At 41.9% G+C, this 22947-nt stretch overlaps 1 protein-coding gene across 1 annotated transcript in view; it reads right to left on the bottom strand.

The window, feature by feature from the left end:
* ryr2a (ryanodine receptor 2a (cardiac)) overlaps nt 1-22947 on the bottom strand; it is a 589347-nt gene that overhangs the window by 258664 nt on the left and 307736 nt on the right. Inside the window, exon 28 of the mRNA XM_060940301.1 lies at nt 7632-7840. Within this exon, the coding sequence (XP_060796284.1) occupies nt 7632-7840 (209 nt within the window). The remainder of the gene's footprint in view (nt 1-7631; nt 7841-22947) is intronic.

The following is a 22947-nucleotide window of genomic DNA, read 5'->3' as shown; positions in this document are numbered from 1 at the left end:
TGTGTATTTTTGCGTGTTGTTCGTCTGTACCGGACTTCAATATCCACTACAACCGTATGGACTTACTGGACATTGGTTTCCAGCAGAAAATGACGGTTTGTAGCGATTTCCATCGCATGCACAACATTCCGGACGAGAAAAAAAAAAAAAAACACATTCCGGACGAGATAGCGAGACCAGCGGGGTCTCCGTGGATTGTTATCGGAAGCAAAGCAAAGGAGGCGGCGCCGGGAGCGGAAGCAAAAGCGAGGCTGCAGGCAGAGCCGGCCTGTTGACTAAGCTCAGAAAACAGCTACTCAAACCTCCACTGCTAAGCCTCTACCTCTCCAACGCCAGAGCCATGGTAAACAAAACGGACGATTTGGAATTACAGCTGGAATTACCTTATTCTATTCTATAATCGGCTGGTCAGTGCAGTACTAGTAAAACTTAAGTGACTTACCCGTCCAATGAGGATTATTTTCTTGTTTACAAGATGCCCCATCTGAGTTGCTGACAAATCCTGAATTTCTGTAAAGATAACTGTCCAGAGATTTATAAGCACGCAATGCTTCACCACTGAACAGCGAGGGAAAGTTAATGAGGTAATTATACACGTCCGGGTATTCCGCTGGCAGTTCAATATCCACTGACACGGTCGTGAAAACTCTGTCTGGTAAGCCATAAGGGTCACTAATCTGTAGATCGTTTATTTTAGACATATATCTAGTTATCTGTTTATTAGAAAAATGAGCCGTGTAGTCCGTCGGTTGAAAGTGATCCATTCTGTACACGAGTGCAGCAGTATTCAGCGGTGTTTTTTACCGACAAGATGGTGGCTGTGTACTTTCCGGTCACGTGACTGCAAGATCTCTATTGCAAAATGAAATGCAATTTATTGTTTACAGCCATTAAATGAGCTTGAATCTAAAAATCATGTCTGTGTATTATTTGAACTCTTCACATATTATTTAGTGACATAAAATAAATGTTGCTTTTGGGGCAAATACGGTAGTGTGATTAATTGAGATTAATTAAGATTAATTAATTACAAAGCCTGTAATTAATTAGATTTTTTTTAATCTAGTCCCACCCCTAAAATATATATATCCTTAAAATGTCTTCCCCAGAATTTAAGTTTAATAAATATTACTATTCGCTCCTTTCATGCTGGGAACTTCCGGTGGTGAGGCTCACGTTGCTGATAACGGTACAAAAACAATATACTGGGCTATATAATCAGTTTTGATGTTCAAATATCGGATGTAAGCTGAAATCTGATGTTATTAGATTGCCTTTAGACGTCTAATGGGCCTTTTCCACGACCCTTTTTCAGCTCACTTCAGCCCGACACGGCTCGCGTTTCGACTACCTCAGAGCAGCACGACTCAGCTCGCTTCAGCCCTACTCAGCACCCAAAACTCGCACGGTTTTGGAGTGGGGCTGAAGCGAGCCAAACCGAGCCGAGTGGGGATAGGGGCGTGAGGAGACACTCCCCTGTGCACTGATTGGTGAGGAGGAGTGTCCTTACATGCCCACACATGCCCCGCGAGCACGCTGGGATCTGTAAACACCGTAAACCCGGAAGAAGAAGAATTATGAGAATTTCTGAAGCCTTATGCGCCTCGCCTCATCTATACGCTCTTGCCAGTATCTGTTGTCGGTGACAACAAGCCACAGCACCAAGACCAGCAACACTAACGACTCCATGTCCTCCATGTTTATTGTTTACTATCCGGGTCGTGAGACTACCGCTTAAAAGGTCACTGATGTCACTGTTTGCGCTGCTTAACGACATCACGTGACGTCCACCCACTTTCGCTAACTCCACCCAATGTGTCCACCCACTTCCAGCCAGCACGGTTCAGCGCGGTTGTAGTCGAAATGTAACTCCAACAGCCCCACTCAGCTCGACTCAGCCCAACTCAGCACGGCACGGCTCAGCCCCACTCAGCCGCGTTGGTAGTGGAAAAGCGGCATAACACTACGTTCAGACTGCAACCTGAAACGACCCATATCCGATTTGTTGTGAAATCAGATTTTTTTGTTAGGCCGTTCACATTACCAATTATATGAGTCTTGTATGCGATCTCCAATATGAACGGAAAACGACCCAAAAGTGTCCCACATGCGCAAATCGACACGTAATAAGCACATCTACGTAATACGTAAACAAAAAAAAAAGCGCACTCTTCATGTTTAATGATTTCTTTTTTTTGTTGTTGTTTGTTTAATTATCTGGTTAGTGTTAAAGTGTGAGGTCTCGTGTGTGTTTTTGTTTCTGAACTGAAATGAAAACGTGTAGCCTGGTAACGAGGGTTGACTCCTAAATGTCTCTCTAATTTCTATATAAGTGCACTACGTGTTACTAGGAAGTAATGGATTTTTAAACTCTATATAGTGCACTCGAGCTTCAGTAGGCAGTCATTTGGGATACGGCCGCTGTATTACCAAACTCTTAATTCAGGCTTAATAATTTGCACATATTTATTTCGTCAGATTAATAAACTTTTTCTACATTTTTATAAATATTTATTTAGATTGTTTATAGCCAGCTGAATTCTGCAACTTCTCTCAGCGCTGGCTCAAGGTGCAGAAACACCAGTGCAGTTTGCTATGGAGATGAGGCGAGACCTGGCGATGTGGTTTTTGTGGCGGCGGCGGAACTCAAACAATAATCTGATTAATGTGGGCAGCGGACTAATGAGACCGAAGGGGTCAAATTACTGGAAATTTCCAGAACAATCTTATAATCTTGTAATACAGGATGGTTTAAGTTATAAATCAGTTATAGAAACTGTTTTATTTAATCAGGCTAACAGATCAACATCCAGGTCCCTACCAAATCCACCATTAGCTTGATCAATTCTATAAAAGTCTATTTAAATTCTGAAAACTGTACAAATGTTGTTGTTTTCCACCAAAGAGGCGGGATTGGCCAACACAGAATAGTGACATTTGTCTCTTGTTGATGACGTGTAGGTCGCATGAATGCAACCTGTCCGGTCAGACTGCAGTCGCATGTGAAAATAACGGATATGCATCGGAATTAGGACCACATATCCAAGCGGCCTGGGTCGCATGTGAAAAAATCGGATCTGTGTCGTTCAGATTGTCAATAACAAATTGGATACAGGTCGCATATGGGCAAAAAAAATCGGATCTGGGTCGTTTCAGGGTGCAGTCTGAACGTAGTCTAAGTTACTGGTTCCATGGTATTTTTCGTCAGCACAGAAACCTTTAATCGGTCATTCTTATATTATCGCATTGTCTTTGGCTCTGACTGACTGCACTGCCACTGCATTCTGCAGACTCTACTGACCGACAGTATTGCTTTCAGCCCTGTCTGTTCAGTCAATGTCAATGTTGAAATGTCTTTGAACATTTCTATGTCAGACCAGCAGACTGATAAATATCTGATGTCAGTGGGGTGACAGGTGTAATAGCATCTGAGAACAAATGTCTGAATTCCGGTCTGCTTTACACCCATAGAAATGGATGAGATCTCTTCAGTTCATGAAGTGAATCATCAGTAATTACTTTCCAAATATTTTATTCACCATCATAGACCACTGGGATAAAGGTAGAATGTTCCTGGTTGCACTGGAAAGCAGAAGAGGTCAAATACATTAAATTAGAGTCAAATATACAAGCAGCTAGCGGCTAATGCAAGGCTGACACTTGCACGACTTTTGGCCACGATTTTGTTGTGGCAAGTCGTGCCATTTTGGGGCACGAACTGGGAGGCTCCCGCGCTGTTCACGACTAGTTCACGCATAGTTCACGACGAGTTCACGAATGCGTGCCCGTCCACATTCACGAACTGGCATGACGAGTTCACGCACAGTTTTTGCGCATAGTTTACGCACTTCCCACATTGGCACGACGAGTTTGCACAATTCGGACGGTGTCGTGCCGACTTGGGCACGCCATATAAAAAGGGGGCCATACAGCTGGGGGTTCTCTTTCACAAGCTCGGCCAACCTCAACTCAGTCTCTTCTGTCCAGCGGTACTCAGGGATTTCTTTCTTGGACACCCGGACCCGCTTCTTCTGCTGCCTGGTAGCCTCGTCCTCACTCGATGGCTGTCTCTGGCTTTCGAGTGGATCCTGCTGTGTCTCCGGGATAACATCGACACTTGATATGGATGACTGGGGGGAATGATCTCTCTCAGCGGTCTCTGCCTCTGGCCTGTCGGCTTCTGGCCTTCTCTGCTTTGCTCTTCCTCGTGTCTGCTTTGTTTTTTTAGGCATGTTGTCTCTGTGATACAAGTTGTCTCCTCGCTGGTGATCTCTGGAATGGCGAGAAGTGTCCGGGAAGCCCTATATATACCCCCGCACCGACGCGAGCGCCACTGTCGCGCAGTAGTCGTGAACTGCTCGTGAACTCGTCGTGAACTGCTCGTGAACTCGTCGTGAACTGCTCGTGAACTCGTCGTGAACTGCTCGTGCCATGCGCAAACTGTTCGTGAAGTGCGTAAACTAGTCGTGAACTGCTCGTGCCATCAATGCGTGACCGTGTCAGTGGGAAGGCACGGCCACGCTGCGACGCGCACCAATTCGTGAACATGTCGTGAACTACTCGTGAACTCGACGTGAGCTGTTCGTGAACTATTCGTGGCAGTTCGTGACAGTCGTGGCATGGCGCGCACTTCCACGCATCCTCCCGCATCGTCCCGACGAGATCACGAACAATTTGCGCATAGTTCACGACCCGGTCGCGAAATTTTGTCGTGACCAAAATTTTGAACATTTCAAAATTCTCGTCCTGACATGGCACGCAGTCACGACGGGTTTACGCACACTTCACGCCAGTTTACAACTAGTTTGCGCACTGGCACGACTCGAGTCGTGCCAATGCGTGCCACGGAATCGTGCAAGTGTCAGCCTTGCATAAGATGATTATTGCTCAGCCTCAAGCATGCCATGTCAAAGTCAAACCTAGGCTAAGCACTAAATGTTTAATATACAATCTACATCACAGGATTTATTTCTCACTGGATGTCTGCTCGTAAAGTTAGACTATAATAGTGAACACCACAGACAGGCACCACAGAATGCAGTGGCAGTGCAGTCAGTCAGAGCCAAAGACAATACGATAATACAGGAAAGACCGATTAAAACCTTCCGTGCTGACGAAAAACATCATGGAACCAGTCACTAGACATAATACAGTGGTGCTTGAAAGTTTGTGAACCCTGGAGAATTTTCTATATTTCTGCATAAATATGACCTAAAACATCATCAGATTTTCACACAAGTCCTAAAAGTAGATAAAGAGAACCCAGTTAAACAAATGAGACAAAATATTATACTTGGTCATTTATTTATTGAGGAAAATGATCCAATATTACATATCTGTGAGTGGCAAAAGTATGTGAACCTCTAGGATTAGCAGTTAATTTGAAGGTGAAATTAGAGTCAGGTGTTTTCAATCAATGGGATGACAATCAGGTGTGAGTGGGCACCCTGTTTTATTTAAAGAACAGGGATCTATCAAAGTCTGATCTTCATAACACATGTTTGTGGAAGTGTATCATGGCACGAAAGAAGGAGATTTCTGAGGACCTCAGAAAAAGCGTTGTTGATGCTCATCAGGCTGGAAAAGGTTACAAAACCATCTCTAAAGACTTTGGACTCCACCAATCCACAGTCAGACAGATTGTGTACAAATGGAGGAAATTCAAGACCATTGTTACCCTCCCCAGGAGTGGTCGACCAACAAAGATCACTCCAAGAGCAAGGCGTGTAATAGTCGGCGAGGTCACAAAGGACCCCAGGGTAACTTCTAAGCAACTGAAGGCCTCTCGCACATTGGCTAATGTTCATGAGTCCACCATCAGGAGAACACTGAAGAACAATGGTGTGCATGGCAGGGTTGCAAGGAGAAAGCCACTGCTCTCCAAAAAGAACACTGCTGCTCGTCTGCAGTTTGCTAAAGATCACGTGGACAAGCCAGAAGGCTATTGGAAAAATGTTTTGTGGACGGATGAGACCAAAATAGAACTTTTTGGTTTAAATGATAAGCGTTATGTTTGGAGAAAGGAAAACGCTGCATTCCAGCATAAGAACCTTATCCCATCTGTGAAACATGGTGGTGGTAGTATCATGGTTTGGACCTGTTTTGCTGCATCTGGGCCAGGACGGCTTGCCATCATTGATGGAACAATGAATTCTGAATTATACCAGCGAATTCTAAAGGAAAATGTCAGGACATCTGTCCATGAACTGAATCTCAAGAGAAGGTGGGTCATGCAGCAAGACAACGACCCTAAGCACACAAGTCGTTCTACCAAAGAATGGTTAAAGAAGAATAAAGTGAATGTTTTGGAATGGCCAAGTCAAAGTCCTGACCTTAATCCAATGGAAATGTTGTGGAAGGACCTGAAGCGAGCAGTTCATGTGAGGAAACCCACCAACATCCCAGAGTTGAAGCTGTTCTGTACGGAGGAACGGGCTAAAATTCCTCCAAGCCGGTGTGCAGGACTGATCAACAGTTACCGCAAACGTTTAGTTGCAGTTCTTGCTGCACAAGGGGGTCACACCAGATACTGAAAGCAAAGGTTCACATACTTTTGCCACTCACAGATATGTAATATTGGATCATTTTCCTCAATAAATAAATGACCAAGTATAATATTTTTGTCTCATTTGTTTAACTGGGTTCTCTTTATCTACTTTTAGGACTTGTGTGAAAATCTGATGATGTTTTAGGTCATATTTATGCAGAAATATAGAAAATTCTAAAGGGTTCACAAACCTTCAAGCATCACTGTAAAGGCAATCACATTTCAGCTTACATCCAATATTTGAACATCGAAAATGATTATACAGCCCAATATTTGTTTTTGTACCGTTATCAGCAACGTAAGCCTATCCATCAGAAGTTCCCAGTGCACAATGCATGCTGGGATTTGGGAAAATGGCGAATAGATGGTAACTCTTGGCTATATACTTTAATTCCTAACAAATCCCCAATTCACTAGCGTTCATTATACCATAGAATGGAGGTGGAGGCGAAGTAGAAAATACTTTTAAGTTTTGGTTGATAAATATATTTAACTGCACAAACCTTACTGCAGTGTCCAGCTTCACGGCTTCAAAGGAAACCGGTCACTCTAAGGGGCAACATCTAACTTCTGATGTCATTTAAAACCTGAATGGTTGAAATTAATTTATGGGAATACAAACTGTTCCATGTCTCCCCTGTCCCAAGTCTCCCCGCTCTCCCCTACCCACTAATTACCTTCCCCAGGTAAATTACGCATTACAGTGCATGAAATTAAATCCTGTTTCTCACATGTGACTTTGCCCCACCAATCAGAAGATAATTAACGTGATCAGAATAAAAGCATTTGCACTTTGAGTTTCTCAGTAATGTGACCGGTTGTTTATTTAATCTAACGAACCCTTTCATTAAAACCTCATTATTCATAGTACAAATCATATAATCCAAATCATCTTATTCGCAGGTGGGAACAATGGGAAGTCTACATTTTCTGTTAATGTCCTAATCGCATCTATAGAATAAAAAGTCATCACAATGCACAGGGAGCCGAGTTCAGACAAAGCATGTACAGAAGAGAATGCAGGGGTTATTATTACGCTTTGTTTCTCCTGTATCAGTATAATTAGCCCTTTCCCTTTCCTTACCTTAAATCCGTCAAACACGAAGGCTTGGTCATCGGAGCCCAGCTCCTGGTCTGGCAGGCAGCCCGGACGAGCCCAGCCCACCCTCATCTCGCCCGCCGTCACCACCTCCAGCTCAAAGTACCACTTCCCAGCATTCACACAGTACGTCTTTTCAGCCCGGAAGATCCGGAAACGCTCTGCAGATATGTTATTAATGTCCAATCGAGCTGCTGGGGAAGACAGAGAAGCAAACAGAAAAACTTACAAAGAGGTTTAATGATGTTTTGGCAAAGCTGAAAATACCACTACCAGCTATTTTACACCAAACCACGGCACTGCTGAACGCTCAGTTTATATTCACGCACTCTGAGGTTTTATTCTTGTGCACGTTCTAACGGATAGTTTCTCTGGTAACAATTTACACAGGGATGTGTAAGTGGCCGACGGTAGAGGTCTGTGCGGGACAGAATTTTCAGTCCCGCTCCCGCCCGCCCCCGCATTGTGCAGTCCCGCTCCCGCCAGCTCCCGCAAAGAATTATGATTTTCAGTCCCGCTCCCGCCCGTGCCTGCCATATTTTGTCCCGCTCCCGCCCGCAAATCCCGCATGATGCAGACGTTCGCGTTATTTCTCACGAAAGTTCTTGTCATTGGCTTGGGGAATTAAACATGCTGAGCTTAGCTGAGCTCTCCACTGACCGATCCTTCATTTATTGTAAGTTTATTGTTTAGACTCTGACATTCTGCTGACACATTCCAAGTTGAGCGCTGCATGCGCTCATGATTGACAGCTCTCGCTTTGCGCACTCGCACTCCCACTTCCGAGTCTGTGGCGTTATGATTCCAACCGCGATTTCATTCTCCTCTCATATGAAGTGTTGCGCAACCACAACCAGCTCCTCAGATTATACACTGTCTATTTCTCGCTTTAAATTGAACAATCTGTGCGATACACAGTCCTTTTTAATACTAGTTAATACTTTTTAATACTTTTTAAAATACTTTTTAATACTTAGGACTAATACTCTTGACTTTTTAACGGTAAATGTACCTCTTTTTAAAGCAGCACTTACTTCTGAAGCACTGTGAGCTTCACTAGAGGAGCTCTGCTCTTCTGTCATGATCGGAGATCTCGAACACGGAAGAGCAGAAAGGAACCGAAAACGTACGCGAGATTAGACCACATCCGCAAATTTAGGCATCTTAAAATGTTTTTATTAATGCCAAATAAAATATCCAGCACAAATTATATATGATAGACATAAATTAATAATTTATAAATTTTATTTTAAACATGTTTTTAGTTAGCGGGACTGCAGCTTATCACCTCTCCCGCCCGCTCCCGCATTGTGCACTCCCCCTCCCGCCCGCATTGAGCTTTTAAAATTTGTCCCGCGCCGCACTGCTTTGCGTCGGGTCCCGCGGGACTCCCGCGGGAGTGCAGGGCTCTAGCAGACGGTCCACATAAATAAAATGTGTAAATGTTGATAAAGATTTCTGTGAAGAGATTCTTTGAAAGATTTTTGGAAGGAGTCTCCAGTGTCAGTGGTCTGCAAATGCCAGAGCTGAAAACAGTTCATTTAATTTTCCAGCATGGAAAAGTCTTCAGGATTGAGGACTTGCTTCACCTTCAGAAGTGAGGAGGAAAAAAAAAACAAAACATGGAAAGAATAATTGGTTTTAGCCGAGCGGAGCCCCAGACCTAAGAAAATGCATCAAGCTGATCTTTGATGGCTTTCTGCGACCGTACAACGTTCATATGTACGAACCTGTACCACCACCACAGGGAACCCAATCATAAGTGCAAGGCAACGTATTTCAAACACTTGATCATCGGACAACAAAATTTGTATCTTTATTTATATAAGATTGATGGATTTTATCCAGTGCTTATTTTTAATTTGCTTTTTAAAGTTATACGGCTTTTTGATTTCATAAAATCGGTGAAATTTGGTTCTCTCTGAAATTTGGTCATTGTGATATGTTTATTTCTGCAATATCTCAAAAAAAAAAAAACCAGGCCATTCTGTGGCTGGGAAGTTGTTTAATTTGAGGGGATTCCTGAGCAAATAACGTACATGAAATCGCTCGCTTCGTGCAGCCAAGCAGACAGAGGAAGTCCATGTGCGCATGCGCAGGCTTACTTTCTTCTTCTTTTGGGTTTTACAGCAGCTGGCATCCACAGTGTTGCATTACTGCCATCTGCAGGTTTACCTTTGAGCGTGCACTGACAGTTCCATCATTCTGTCGCTAAACGAACAGCTGATCACACCGAGGTGCTCGCTGAGCGCCGATATTTATTACTTTGGTACTGCGTTTCCTTTCCTTCGCGACATAATGTCTTCTCGCTTTCTTTCCGTTACTGTAGTCGCTCTTTCACGTTTCATTCGCACACTCACGTCCTCCATTTTTCTCTCCTGTTTCAAATTTGTATCCCACAATGCCTTGTGCGGACGGGGAAAGCCTACCATGTCATGCATGACGTAGTATCTTGAATTGGGTCATGGTGAAGCAGGAAAAAATAGCGGAGAATTTAAGGACACATAGCTCTAAATTCATTAATTGTTCAATTTAAAAAAAAAAAAAGACTAAAAAAAAATCGGAAGTCTATGATTTGAATTCAGTAGCTTTCGATCAACTAAACAAAAATAATTGGGTGTCGGGGAAAATTCTTTTTATGACTTAAACTTGTAGGACAACTGACAGTTTCTGTCATGTAAGGGCGCTAGACGGATGTAATCGCGGGAAGAATTTTATTGAAAGCAGGCTAGCAAACAGATCCAAAACGTAGACAAAGTCAGAGTTGAAAAGCAGGCAGTGATCGAGTGAGGCAGACAGGATATCAGAGGTAATAACGCACAGTCCAAAAACACAAACAGGGTCAAAACTAGAAAAGCGATACAAAATACAAGACTTGGTAACGTCAGACGCAGAGTACAGAGCGTACAGGGTACATACACTCATCAGGAGTTCCGTTTTTAGGCAGCGCCTAAATATCTACACCGATCAGCCATAACGTCATGAATACTGACAGGTGAAGTGAATAATATTGATCATCTCATTACAATGGCACCTGCCAAGGGGTGGGATATATTAGGCAGCAAGAGAACAGTCAGTTCTTAAAGTGCCATTCCACCATTGGATGTATTCTTTGGCATAAAATACAATATATTTTATGACAACATGACTAGACAGAGAAATCTTTTAGCTTCAAAATGATATGTCAAACGTAAGTTTTTGACAACGACAAGTATATTAATTTTGCGACCAAAGTCACCTACCCTTTTAATTTCCGCACGGTAGTGAAACGTGATGTCATCGGCAGGTTCCCCTTCTTGTGTACCACGTGTCGGTCTATTTTTAGACCAGGAAACCCCCAAAGTGAGAGAGTCATTTCTCCTCGTATATGGGGGCCAAAAAAATTGCGAAAAATTTTGAGTTAATCTTTCAGTTAGCTAGATTTATTGGTATTAGCTAGATTTATTGGTATTATTTTTATCGCGTTCTATCTGCCATTGCTGATAATATGTGCCACGTCACGTGGTACACAAGAAGGGGAACCTGCCGATGACATCACGCGCGAAAATTAAAAGGGTAGGTGACTTTGGTCGCAAAATTAATATACGAGTGTTGTTGTCAAAAAATTATGTTTGATATATCATTTTGAAGCTAAAAGATTTCTCTATCTAGTGATACCATTTATATATGTTGTCAAAATATATTGTATTTTATGCCAAAGAATACATCCAATGGTGGAATGGCACTTTAAAGTTGATGTGTTGGAAGCAGGGAAAAATGGGCAAGCGTAAGGAGTGACTTTGACAAGGGCTAGATTGTGATGGCTAGATGACTGGGTCCGAGCATCTCCAAAATGGCACATCTTGTGGGATGTTCCCAGGATGCAGTGGTTAGTACCTACCAAACGTGGTCCAAGGATCCAAAGGACAACCGGTGACAGGGTCATGGGTGTCGAAGGCTCATTGATTTGTATGGGACACGAAGGCTAGCCCATACAGTCCAAACCAGAAGAACAGAAGAGCTACTGTAGCACAAACTGCTGAAAAAGTTAATGCTGGCTAAAACAGAAAAGTGTCAGAATGAACTTTTTCAGAACTTTGTGCTAGAGTGTGGGATTGGACCATTTGGGCTTGCCTTCGTGCTTCATGTGAATCAATGATCCTGATTATCGGTTGTGATACACACAGTGAAACATCCCAGTGTAGTTATAGTCAAAGTAAGTATTGATGGAACCCTGCTCGACCAATCAAATTCGTGGACTGGAACTAACTGTTGTATAAAAGAAGAATGTCACCCTTCTAGTTGTGCTGTTAATCAACTTTGCGGTCATAACAATGAATCTGCTTCAAGTCAGGCCACATCACCACCCTGTCGTTAATTATTTTCTGATAACAGCATGCCGCCAAGCGTTTTATTTATGTAGGGATGACTGAAATCCTGACATGCTCCTGTACTTCACCCTCCTCTTTCAAGACCCAAATGTGTGGCCATTACTGGTTGCCAGAGTAACTGAATCACTTATCTTCCAGCAGCAGCAGCAGAATGAATTCTGAAGGAAAAACTGTCTGAGGTTTTGTCCTTGCAAGTTCAAATCACATAGCTCTCACAGCATCTGTAGCCCAAAGTCAAAGACAGCATAACTGGTAATGTCTTGGAGGGAACGTGCGAGATTTCACTCTCAGACCGTTAGCTTTTGTGCAACAGGGGAGACTTATATCTAGCACACAGGTTCCCAACCTGTGATCTAGCTGCTGAGAAATGGCTATGACTAAATTGGGAAAATGTTCTCAGAAAATCAGGAAAAATCACAAACTTTGCAACAGGACAAAAAGAAATATACAGCTGAAAACAAGATAGAAATACTTTAAAATAAAAAGTCATACTAAAGACAAGACTACAAACAAAAACCTTTAAAAAAAAAGGCAGAAACTGAAAACAGCTGGATTATCGGAGAGAGAGAGCATCACCAGGGAGGATACCCAATGTCTAGAGATGTACATGTGTCAGATTTCAAGCAGTTACTGAGTTCAAAGGAAAGCTGCAGCAAACGAAGGTAAAGATGAAAGAGGAAAAATCCAGACTCCCTCAGGACTCTAGAGCACGACCATAAATACAAGCCATGATCATGTTACACTTCTTTTCCCCCTCTCAGCTACCACTGAGTCACAGCAGCACATCCACCTGCATGGTTCAGTCACCCTTTTCCTAGTACACGTACCAATTTCTACAGTATATTTCAGCATGTACAGATTTACAAAACCTTGAACCAACATCTATACCAGTCATAATTTTATCTGAAAATCAAATGCAGTAAAGTCTGGAGAGGATTTCATGCCACCTTGTTTTTCATTGTGTCACGTGAAGGGATTAATAACTGCAACTAAACGTTTGCGGTAACTGTTGATCAGTCCTGCACACCGGCTTGGAGGAATTTTAGCCCGTTCCTCCGTACAGAACAGCTTCAACTCTGGGATGTTGGTGGGTTTCCTCACATGAACTGATCGCTTCAGGTCCTTCCACAACATTTCCATTGGATTAAGGTCAGGACTTTGACTTGGCCATTCCAAAACATTCACTTTATTCTTCTTTAACCATTCTTTGGTAGAACGACTTGTGTGCTTCGGGTCGTTGTCTTGCTGCATGACCCACCTTCTCTTGAGATTCAGTTCATGGACAGATGTCCTGACATTTTCCTTTAGAATTCGCTGGTATAATTCAGAATTCATTGTTCCATCAATGATGGCAAGCCGTCCTGGCCCAGATGCAGCAAAACAGGCCCAAACCATGATACTACCACCACCATGTTTCACAGATGGGATAAGGTTCTTATGCTGGAATGCAGTGTTTTCCTTTCTCCAAACATAACGCTTCTCATTTAAACCAAAAAGTTCTATTTTGGTCTCATCCGTCCACAAAATATTTTTCCAATAGCCTTCTGGCTTGTCCATGTGATCTTTAGCAAACTGCAGATGAGCAGCAGTGTTCTTTTTGGAGAGCAGTGGCTTTCTCCTTGCAACCCTGCCATGCACACCATTGTTGTTCAGTGTTCTCCTGATGGTCGACTCATGAACATTAGCCAATGTGAGAGAGGCCTTCAGTTGCTTAGAAGTTACCCTGGGGTCCTTTGTGACCTCGCCGACTATTACACGCCTTGCTCTTGGAGTGATCTTTGTTGGTCGACCACTCCTGGGGAGGGTAACAATGGTCTTGAATTCCCTCCATTTGTACACAATCTGTCTGACTGTGGATTGGTGGAGTCCAAACTCTTTAGAGATGGTTTTGTAACCTTTTCCAGCCTGATGAGCATCAACAACGCTTTTTCTGAGGTCCTCAGAAATCTCCTTTGTTTGTGCCACGATACACTTCCACAAACATGTGTTGTGAAGATCAGACTTTGATAGATCCCTGTTCTTTAAATAAAACAGGGTTCCCACTCACACCTGATTGTCATCCCATTGATTGAAAACACCTGACTCTAATTTCACCTTCAAATTAACTGCTAATCCTAGAGGTTCACATACTTTTGCCACTCACAGATATGTAATATTGGATCATTTTCCTCAATAAATAAATGACCAAGTCTAATATTTTTGTCTCATTTGTTTAACTGGGTTCTCTTTATCTACTTTTAGGACTCGTGTGAAAATCTGATGACGTTTTGGGTCACATTTATGCAGAAATATAGAAAATTCTAAAGGGTTCACAAACTTTCAAGCACCATTGTAATTTAACAATGAAATCGTGCCACACCACACCACATCACATCACATCACACCGAAACGCAGGAGGCGTCTTCGGCTCATTTTCTTTTTCGAAAAGTACACTCCGAAATCCTGCCAGCAGGAAATGTAATCGCTTTCCGCTATCCACAGCTCTGTAGCAAACAGGGTTGAGGAAGACGGCCTGAGGTAGTCGCTCAAGATCTAATCAGGTTTTTTTCCCCCCTCAGACAATGTCCCTCTCATCCCAAAACCACCTTTGCATTCCAAGGGTGGCCTAGTAAACTAGACCCACCCGCCTAGCGGCCAAAAATATTTTTGCCTACGAGTGGATCTAGCCTCGGACCATATCAACAACACACCCCGGGCATCAAATCGTGCCCGCCAATCACAACACAAGGTTTTTGTTTGGATTCTTTGGGCGGGCTTTTGCAGGAGTGACGACAAGGCTGTGCGACGCTGGAGAAAGCACAACAGGAAAGATGGCTACGGCTAGTGAACAGCGCTCGTTTGACTCCGCTTTGGAATCAGTTTTAGAAGAATTAGACTTGGAGTTTTCGTTGAAACATGAGCAGGAAGAGGCTCTCCGCTCATTCCTTTTCAAGAAGGACGCTTCGCTGTCACATTTAGTCTGGCTTGCCAGGCTACTCCCCCACTGCTTTCTGTCGCTCTGACTACGTCACAGTCACTGTTGTGCTGATTGGTCAGAGCGTTGGCCTATACGCACAGAGACAGTTTGAAAGACAATGGGTTGTTCCTCCCACCCCCTTCAGAAATGTCTACGACCGAGACCAGACTAAGGCTACGTTTACATTAGACCGTATCTGTCTCGTTTTCTTCGCGGATGCACTGTCCGTTTACATTAAACCACCTGGAAACGCGGGGAAACGGGAATCCGCCAGCGTCCACGTATTCAATCTAGATCGTGTCTGGTCCGGTGCTGTGTAAACATTGAGAATACGCGGATACGCTGTGCTGAGCTCTAGCTGGCGTCCTCATTGGACAACGTCACTGTGACATCCATCTTCCTGATTCGCTGGCGTTGGTCATGTGACGCGACTGCTGAAAAACGGCGCGGACTTCCGCCTTGTATCACCTTTCATTAAAGAGTATAAAAGTATGAAAATACTGCAAATACTGATGCAAATACTGCCCATTGTGTAGTTATGATTGTCTTTAGGCTTGCCATCCTTCCACTTGCAAGTGTTAAGTGATATGCGCTGGGATCTCACACACAGTGGCTCAGTCCCGAAAACACTGCTAGTGTGCTTCACTCGCGCGCTCTGTGAGCTGCGCAGGGCCGGAGTGCGCACCCTCCAGAGGGCACTCGCTGTTCAGGGCGGAGTGATTTGGAGCGCAGGATGCCTGCGGAGCCGAGCGTATCCGCGTATTGGTGTTGTTGTGTGCACGCAAATCGTGTATTGGTGTTGCTGTGTGCACACTAATCGTTTTAAAAACGTTAATCTGATGATCCGCTGATATGGTCTAATGTAAACATGGGCTAAATATTCACATTTAGTCTGGCTTGCCAGGCTATTCCAAGGGGGCATGAAATCCTCTCAGGTGAGCCAAAATAATAAAAATGGTGCAAGTATTGTACGTATTATTTGTGAACAGCCAGCTATATCCAGTAGAACTGCTCTAATCGACAAATCCATAAATTTAAGCATGCAATGTACACGACTCACTAGACTTCAAATAAAACCGTGTTGACTGATGCACCAATAAAACCTTCAGGCCTCAAGTGACTAAAAAGTTTTCGGCTCCTCTGAAGCCTGAAGTGTCCCAGTGCAGGTACTGAAGGACTTGACACAGATAAAAGACACAGGGCCAGATTTACTCAGCAGGGCAAATTAGTGTGAGGCCACAATTAAAAAATAAGTCAATAGAAGTGACCAGTTCTGCAGATGATCTACTCCCAATGTGCAAATTCATGAATATCGACGCAGCCTGTTCATTTTAATAATGACCAACGCAATCTACCAAGAGCAGCCAAAATTAGAGTCGGGTCACAAACAGGTGCGTGACTTCTTCTAGTCGGAGGTTCCAAGTTGTCTTTGACTTCCTCCAGCAAATTAAGAATAATATCCCTTGCCAATCTGAAAATACAGTATGTTCGGATAACGATGTCTACTGGCATTCGAAATAAATTAACACGAATGGAGAAAATTCTTTCCCTCATACAACGCACTCTACGTTCTTGACAGCACCTCCTCCTAACAGCAACTACTGCAGCCGTGCCAAGCGTAAAATGAGTTAAGACATGCTGAAATAATGGTGCAGTTAGCAGTAAATTGACTACTGAAAACCTGAGTAAAATCACTCTGCACGATTAATTTAAACGGATGGATTTTCTCCAACAAATTTTGCGGTCTGAAAGGCGAAATCCTACAAATACATACGCAATAAGGCCAGCCAATCAATCAATGAATCAATCATGGCTTTATTTATCGTCGATATGTACAGTGAGTCAAAGACTTGTGACAAATATATTCAAACTAATAAAAGATCTAAATAAAAAAATATAAAAAACAAGCATTAAACTACTATAACAGATAAATATCAAATATATCATTATTGTTCCGTCTACATTCACTGGATATGAGCAATTGTGCGCTCTGATTGGCTACTCTACTACTAGGATATCAGCTCATATACTGTAAGGAGAGAAAAACAAAATGGCGGCGTGTGTTGCTGAACCAACCGAGGACGAAATAAAACCTGTACTCGGAAACAAAACTCCAAAAAATGTTAAAAAAGCAACAAATAAATATGGAATGAAAGTATTTGATGGTAAGAACTAGGGCTTTGACTTCGAACTTTGATATTCGAATACAATTCGAATGTTGTGAAAAAAAAGAGATGTTCGAACGAATATTAGGCAGCTCTAAATATTCGAACCTGTATATGGTATCATTAGGCATAATTCTTTTATTTTTGTGAATGTGGTTGTAAACGTTTTCAGTTCAGGTCGCAGGTTTTTTTTTTTTTTTTTTAACGTCTGTGGAATTTATGTGAATCGCGAAGGTCATTGTCTTTTGTCTTATCTGGGCACCTGTAGACGTTAGCATCAAGCTGGCACGCATTGAACAATGGAGTCAGATGCTAGCACGTTGGAGATTTGCACTCCGGAGAATTTAAAAAGTGATGTGTGGCGCTATTTTGGATTCGAAGAAAAAGATGGAGAATGCGATAAAAAAAAAAAGGTTACCTGTAAAATATGTGGAAACAAATTGGCCCATCAATCAACAACTTCAAACTTGAGGGCCCACTTGAAGACATTGCACGTGGGAGCGCTAGAAGGTGAGAGGGGGCTGCTAACGTAGCCCCTTTTTATTACTAAATTACTAACGCAGACTATGCGACACTGCGCAGTAATGCTTTCATGCGCTGTTATTTTTGTCAACTTGGGATAGTTGCTAAAATAAAAAATAAAAAAAAACTATTAGCTTACTTGCGCAAATAGCCTATAGGCCTAAATTAATTTAGCCTACACATGGTGGAATTTACATACCATGAAGTTCATAAGTTAACGAAGTGAGCACGTAAAACTAATCTGTGATCTTATAACATATCGTGTCCGTGTTTGTTTGAATTGTGAATCAGAGACGCGAGCAGGAAGCAGTGACATGACAGCTGACACCGGTCTCATTCAAAACAAACATTCTCAAAAGCCAACACGAATGGGCTCGGAACGGCAGTGTTATAAACTCACAGATTAGGTGTAGGCCTAGCAGTACCTGCTCATTTTGTAAACGTTCCCCTTTGATTGTCAGTGAGGCTACAGTTTAGAGGCTTTCATCAGTACAAGCAACCAGGAAACCGAAGGAACAGCGTTTCACACAAAAAAGGCAACGGACAAACGACGAAGTTTGTGGATTATGTAACGTTAAGTGTCAGCCGGTATAATGCCAATTACTACGACTGCACGTTTCATTAGTAGTGGTTGTAAAAACACGCCTGAATATTTCATATTTCCTGCACGTAATCTTATTGACATTGACTGAACACTGCCCCCTGGTGGACTGAATATCATATTTCATTTTGATGCCGAGGTGTTAGTGAGGCATTTAAGAATAATATAATTAATAAAAAAGTTCGAATACTATTCGAATGTCTAGATTAATTTCCAAACGAACTTCGAATATGATTTTTGGGCCAAGGTCAAAGCCCTAGTAAGAACGCATCTTTTTATTTTTCAAGAGTTATTATTATTATCGCATTTTCCACAAATTGCGACTGTTTACATTCTAAGCGGAAATTATTTTGTCGGACGTTTTGTATAAAGTTTTTATTTATCGAATTTGCAAAAAATAAAAATGCTCGGTTTCTCAAAATATAGTGAATGTGGATAAAACAAAACAGTTATTCCACTCAAATCTCGTCATACACGGCTTATAGCTATCAGCTCATTTGCGACTCGATTTCGTAGAACTTAAATATATCAAGGTAACACATAATGTTAAATTTAAACAATTAAAAAATTTAAATGTCGTGAAGTAAAAAAAAAGTGCCACAAAAATAACTGTCCACGCCTTTCCAAAAACTTCTCCGCAAACTTTTCCCTGTGTGTCTTTAATAAATCCTGACAGTAATTTTTAATGCCAAAAGATGTTTTTTGCTCGCGCAAACTGTTAGTAAATCTGACCCTTAGCTCTTTACCCCTTAATGACGACATACGACGACCCCGTGTATATCCCATAATCTAGGGCGTAATTTTGGGTAGGGATGCTAGGGACGTGTCCATACCAATATTCAGCCGCTACTGTGTAATCACGATCAATAAAACCGATGTCCTAACCTGAGCAATGATTATATGGCACACAAAGGGTTAAATGTATGACACTGCTAATAATCCCCCCTCTAACGTAGATATCATTCTCTGATTAGCTGCCTGTTTCTTGCTAACTTACATGGTTGGCTATCCCAGCTGTCACTCCATCTGCTGTAAAAGCAGCACACTTCCCACAGCAGCCGTGACTACCCGCCCATCAACCCCCCGTATCTCGCACGTACACACCTGACCTACCCCACGCACCCCCCACTCTCCGTCAGCCTACAAGTTGAGCTGGACTTCGATGTCCATGCATGCTTGCCCTACGACTCGCATGCTGACTTGAGTATCATGGACGACGGCCCCCCTCACAAGAAACGAGACATTCTTCTTCAAAGTCAAGAATGTAAGTGCAGGGTTTCCGTCGAGCTTTAAAAACTCAACAAAATCGTATGGAAACCCTTCATAAAAGTATTGCTGCGGCTCCTTAGGCAGGTTTAGCAACGTGACAGGACGCATCAGAGCTAGGCTACTGCATAGCTGCAGAGAAAAGGAATGCTGGAGCAATGTAACTTGGTGTTAGATAATATCCTCGATGAATGAATGTTAAATTTATAGACCTAACGGTTTTACAGAATGTAAGCAGTCAGATGTAGGCTACTGCATGGCCATGCAGATGTGCGACTTGCATTTCAGAATCAACAGCGTGACAGCTGCTGAGTCTGCTGCGTTCACCGTTTTACAGAGACCTCTTTCTACTACTACGAGGCTAGGCTAGATACAACAAATCCATGGTCCTTTACTGCCACCTACAGACGAATATTGGTAACTGCAGCATGAACATAAAAGAAGTCACAAGCACATCTGCAGTGAAAATCATAACACATGTTACGAACACAGAAACGGGCAACAAAAAGACATAATATGGAAACTGGAGGAGCAACAAAAAGACAAAAAAAGGGGGGTATACTACAAATGCAATACTAATGTAATCATAATCATGCTATAATAGGCAATCACTAAATTATATATCCAAATATCATTTTAACTAAATTTGAGCTTAATTACAGAATAGAAAATGCCACCAGTAGCACCTATTTATGAGTGTCTCAATAAGGCAGTCAGTGAATTTTGAGACACCCCCCTCCCTCCAATGTCAAACAATACAGATATTGAATTTAAAAAACAACAACAATATTTAATGCTAAAAATGCTTAAAGCTTTTAATTCTTATTTTCATGTATTTCTGTGGAAGAGACAGAACAACTGCTTAAACACAAATTAGGAATTGTGTGGTGTAAATCAGGGCTTTGAACCGGTTCAAGGAACGAAAACCGGGAACTTTTTCTATTTCACATGGAACAGAAACGAAACCAGAAACTTTATTTTTTATGTTCCGGAACAGAAACGCTTATTAAAAATAATGGTAACCGGTTAATACCGGTTTTTATTTCGTTCCTCAAAGTTTCCGTAGCCTACAAATAAAAAAGTCATTCTTCTCCTGCGCAAGTTTCTATGACCCGCTGGGGTTCACTTCCTGTGTGACGTTCGCTGACTGAATGGAGAGAGCGGGAGGGTGGACTACTATCACGTCTCCACATCTTAAATAAGAGGTAAATATTGCAGTCTATCGTTATTCAAAAACGTCAATTTCAAACACGATATCAATATATTTGTCCACGTTAATGAGAGGCTCGCGAACATTAAATGACGTTAACCTCTGTTAGCCTATCAATGCATAGGGCCTGACTAGCCTTTGGTAACACACTAAACGAATTATCTTTCATTTTTGGCACTTTTTCTGTTTGTGTAGATGGGAAGACGTACTGAGAATCCGAATCGCCAACATTTGAAATAATAATTGTTTTGAATTATTTCTTGTCTTATTTAATGAAGGTTGTAATAGAATTAGCCTACATTTGGCTTAAGCTGGATGAGACAGAGACATAATTTTATAGCCATTTGTTAAACAGCTGACAGGGAACGTAATTAACCGTTCTGGGAATGAAATTTTTTTGTTCTAACCGGTTCGGGAACGTCTATTTAATGGTGGAACCCAAAACCGGAAACGTTAAAATTCCGTTTCTGTTCGGAACGAACCAATAGGAAAAAAATTCTGGTTCAAAGCCCTGGTGTACAAGTAATAAATCATCAGATTCTAGCAATGTTGGGTTAGGTGCCTTGCTCAAGGGCACTTCAGCCATAGATGGAGAGGTCAGGGTAGGATTTGAACCTGCAACGCTGGGATCCAAAGACCAACTCCCTAACCATTAGGCCACGGCTACTCTCATTAACCTATAAGATCTGCATGACATGAAATTATGATTGCTAATGGAGAAGAAAAAAAAAAAAACACACTTTTCAGAAGCTCTGCCTTGGATCACTTTTGTGTCCCCACCAATGTCAAAATCAAAGTTACTCCCTTGCCCATAATGACGACATATGACACCGGCGTGTATGCACCATGATGACATTTGACGACTTTTTTTCTTGTAAATACGTTCTAAGGGCGAACAGTGCATGCATATACAAGGATGGCTGTAGCAACTGCTTTAAGGTGTAAAGAGTTAAATCAGCTGAGCAGAACTGCAGTAGGTCCAGTCTATTAATGAAAATTATTACTGCCAATTTTACAAGGCTTTATAGGCTAAAGTATTACCGTCACTGTGTCAAGTGTGAAACACTACATCCGACGATGATGACGACTGATACCACAGTGCTGTTATCATTACTGCCACACCCTAAAATTGTATGCGCTGTGAATTTTTTTTTTTCTAAATTGAAGACAATTGTGTCGCACTAACAATGCAATCCAAACAAAAATAAGTAAAGTGTATGGAGGAGAATTTTCTCAAGTTAAAAACAATTCCTACAACTTTGTGTTTATCTACAAATGCAGCTCGCATTCAAGTATCAAATCATATTCGCATTACATTTAATGATTCAAGTGTACTGTATGTAACTGCAGTACCTACAGTATAGCACAGCTCCTGGTAGGATTACGGTTCCTTAGCTTCGTAAACGGATCTACTTGGAGTTCTCTTTTTTTAGGAAACACTCTGCAGTAGGACTCACAGGGAGTACTTTCAAAGATCCCCCAAACCAAGGAATTTTAGATCTAAGAGGATAATAATGATTTGATGCTGCAAATGTCTGACCTTAGATAGCAAACACTTTCCTTAACCCTTTGATGCAAAACACGGGTCAAAAGTGGCCCGGCTGAGTTTTTATCTTCTATATCTTTGCAATAAATTAATTCCATCATTCAGTATTCAAGGTATTCCTCAATTAACTTGTTTTTGATCATCATACATCCTTATTTTATTTTTTCCTTTCTTACTTTTTGAATAAAAACCCTTTTTGTATCACTACCCTTCTAATGCACAACATGGGTCAAAAACGACCTGCGTTCATTTTCCAGGTTATTTCATGTATGGCTGGGTGTTTCGATGATATACTTTTGAAATAAATTCATTTTGTCATTTACTTTTCCAAATATGCAGTAAATATCTTGTTTTTGTTTCGCACAAATCATCATTTTTATTTTTCCTTTCTTAAGTTATGAACAAGCACAGCTTTTGTAATTCTACATCAAGTTTACACACATGGGTCAGAACCGACCCGCATGCATTTACTCCAGCGTTTGGTGGGAACTGTGAATTGTGCTTGTGTCAGACATTTCACAGCTCAGCATGGCGCCCTTTGCCCATCTAATACATGCAAGTAATGTTTTTCAGTTGTTCTAACATCACCTTAGAAAAAAATTGATGTTTAGGTTACCTTGAGAGTGAGTAGATTACTTGTCAGAAAGTTACAAGTAATTACTATT

The sequence above is a fragment of the Neoarius graeffei genome, chromosome 14, assembly GCF_027579695.1.
Source record: "Neoarius graeffei isolate fNeoGra1 chromosome 14, fNeoGra1.pri, whole genome shotgun sequence".
NCBI lineage: Eukaryota > Metazoa > Chordata > Actinopteri > Siluriformes > Ariidae > Neoarius > Neoarius graeffei.
Note: the sequence above shows the minus strand (reverse complement) of the source record. Positions and strands in the feature narration are given on the sequence as shown.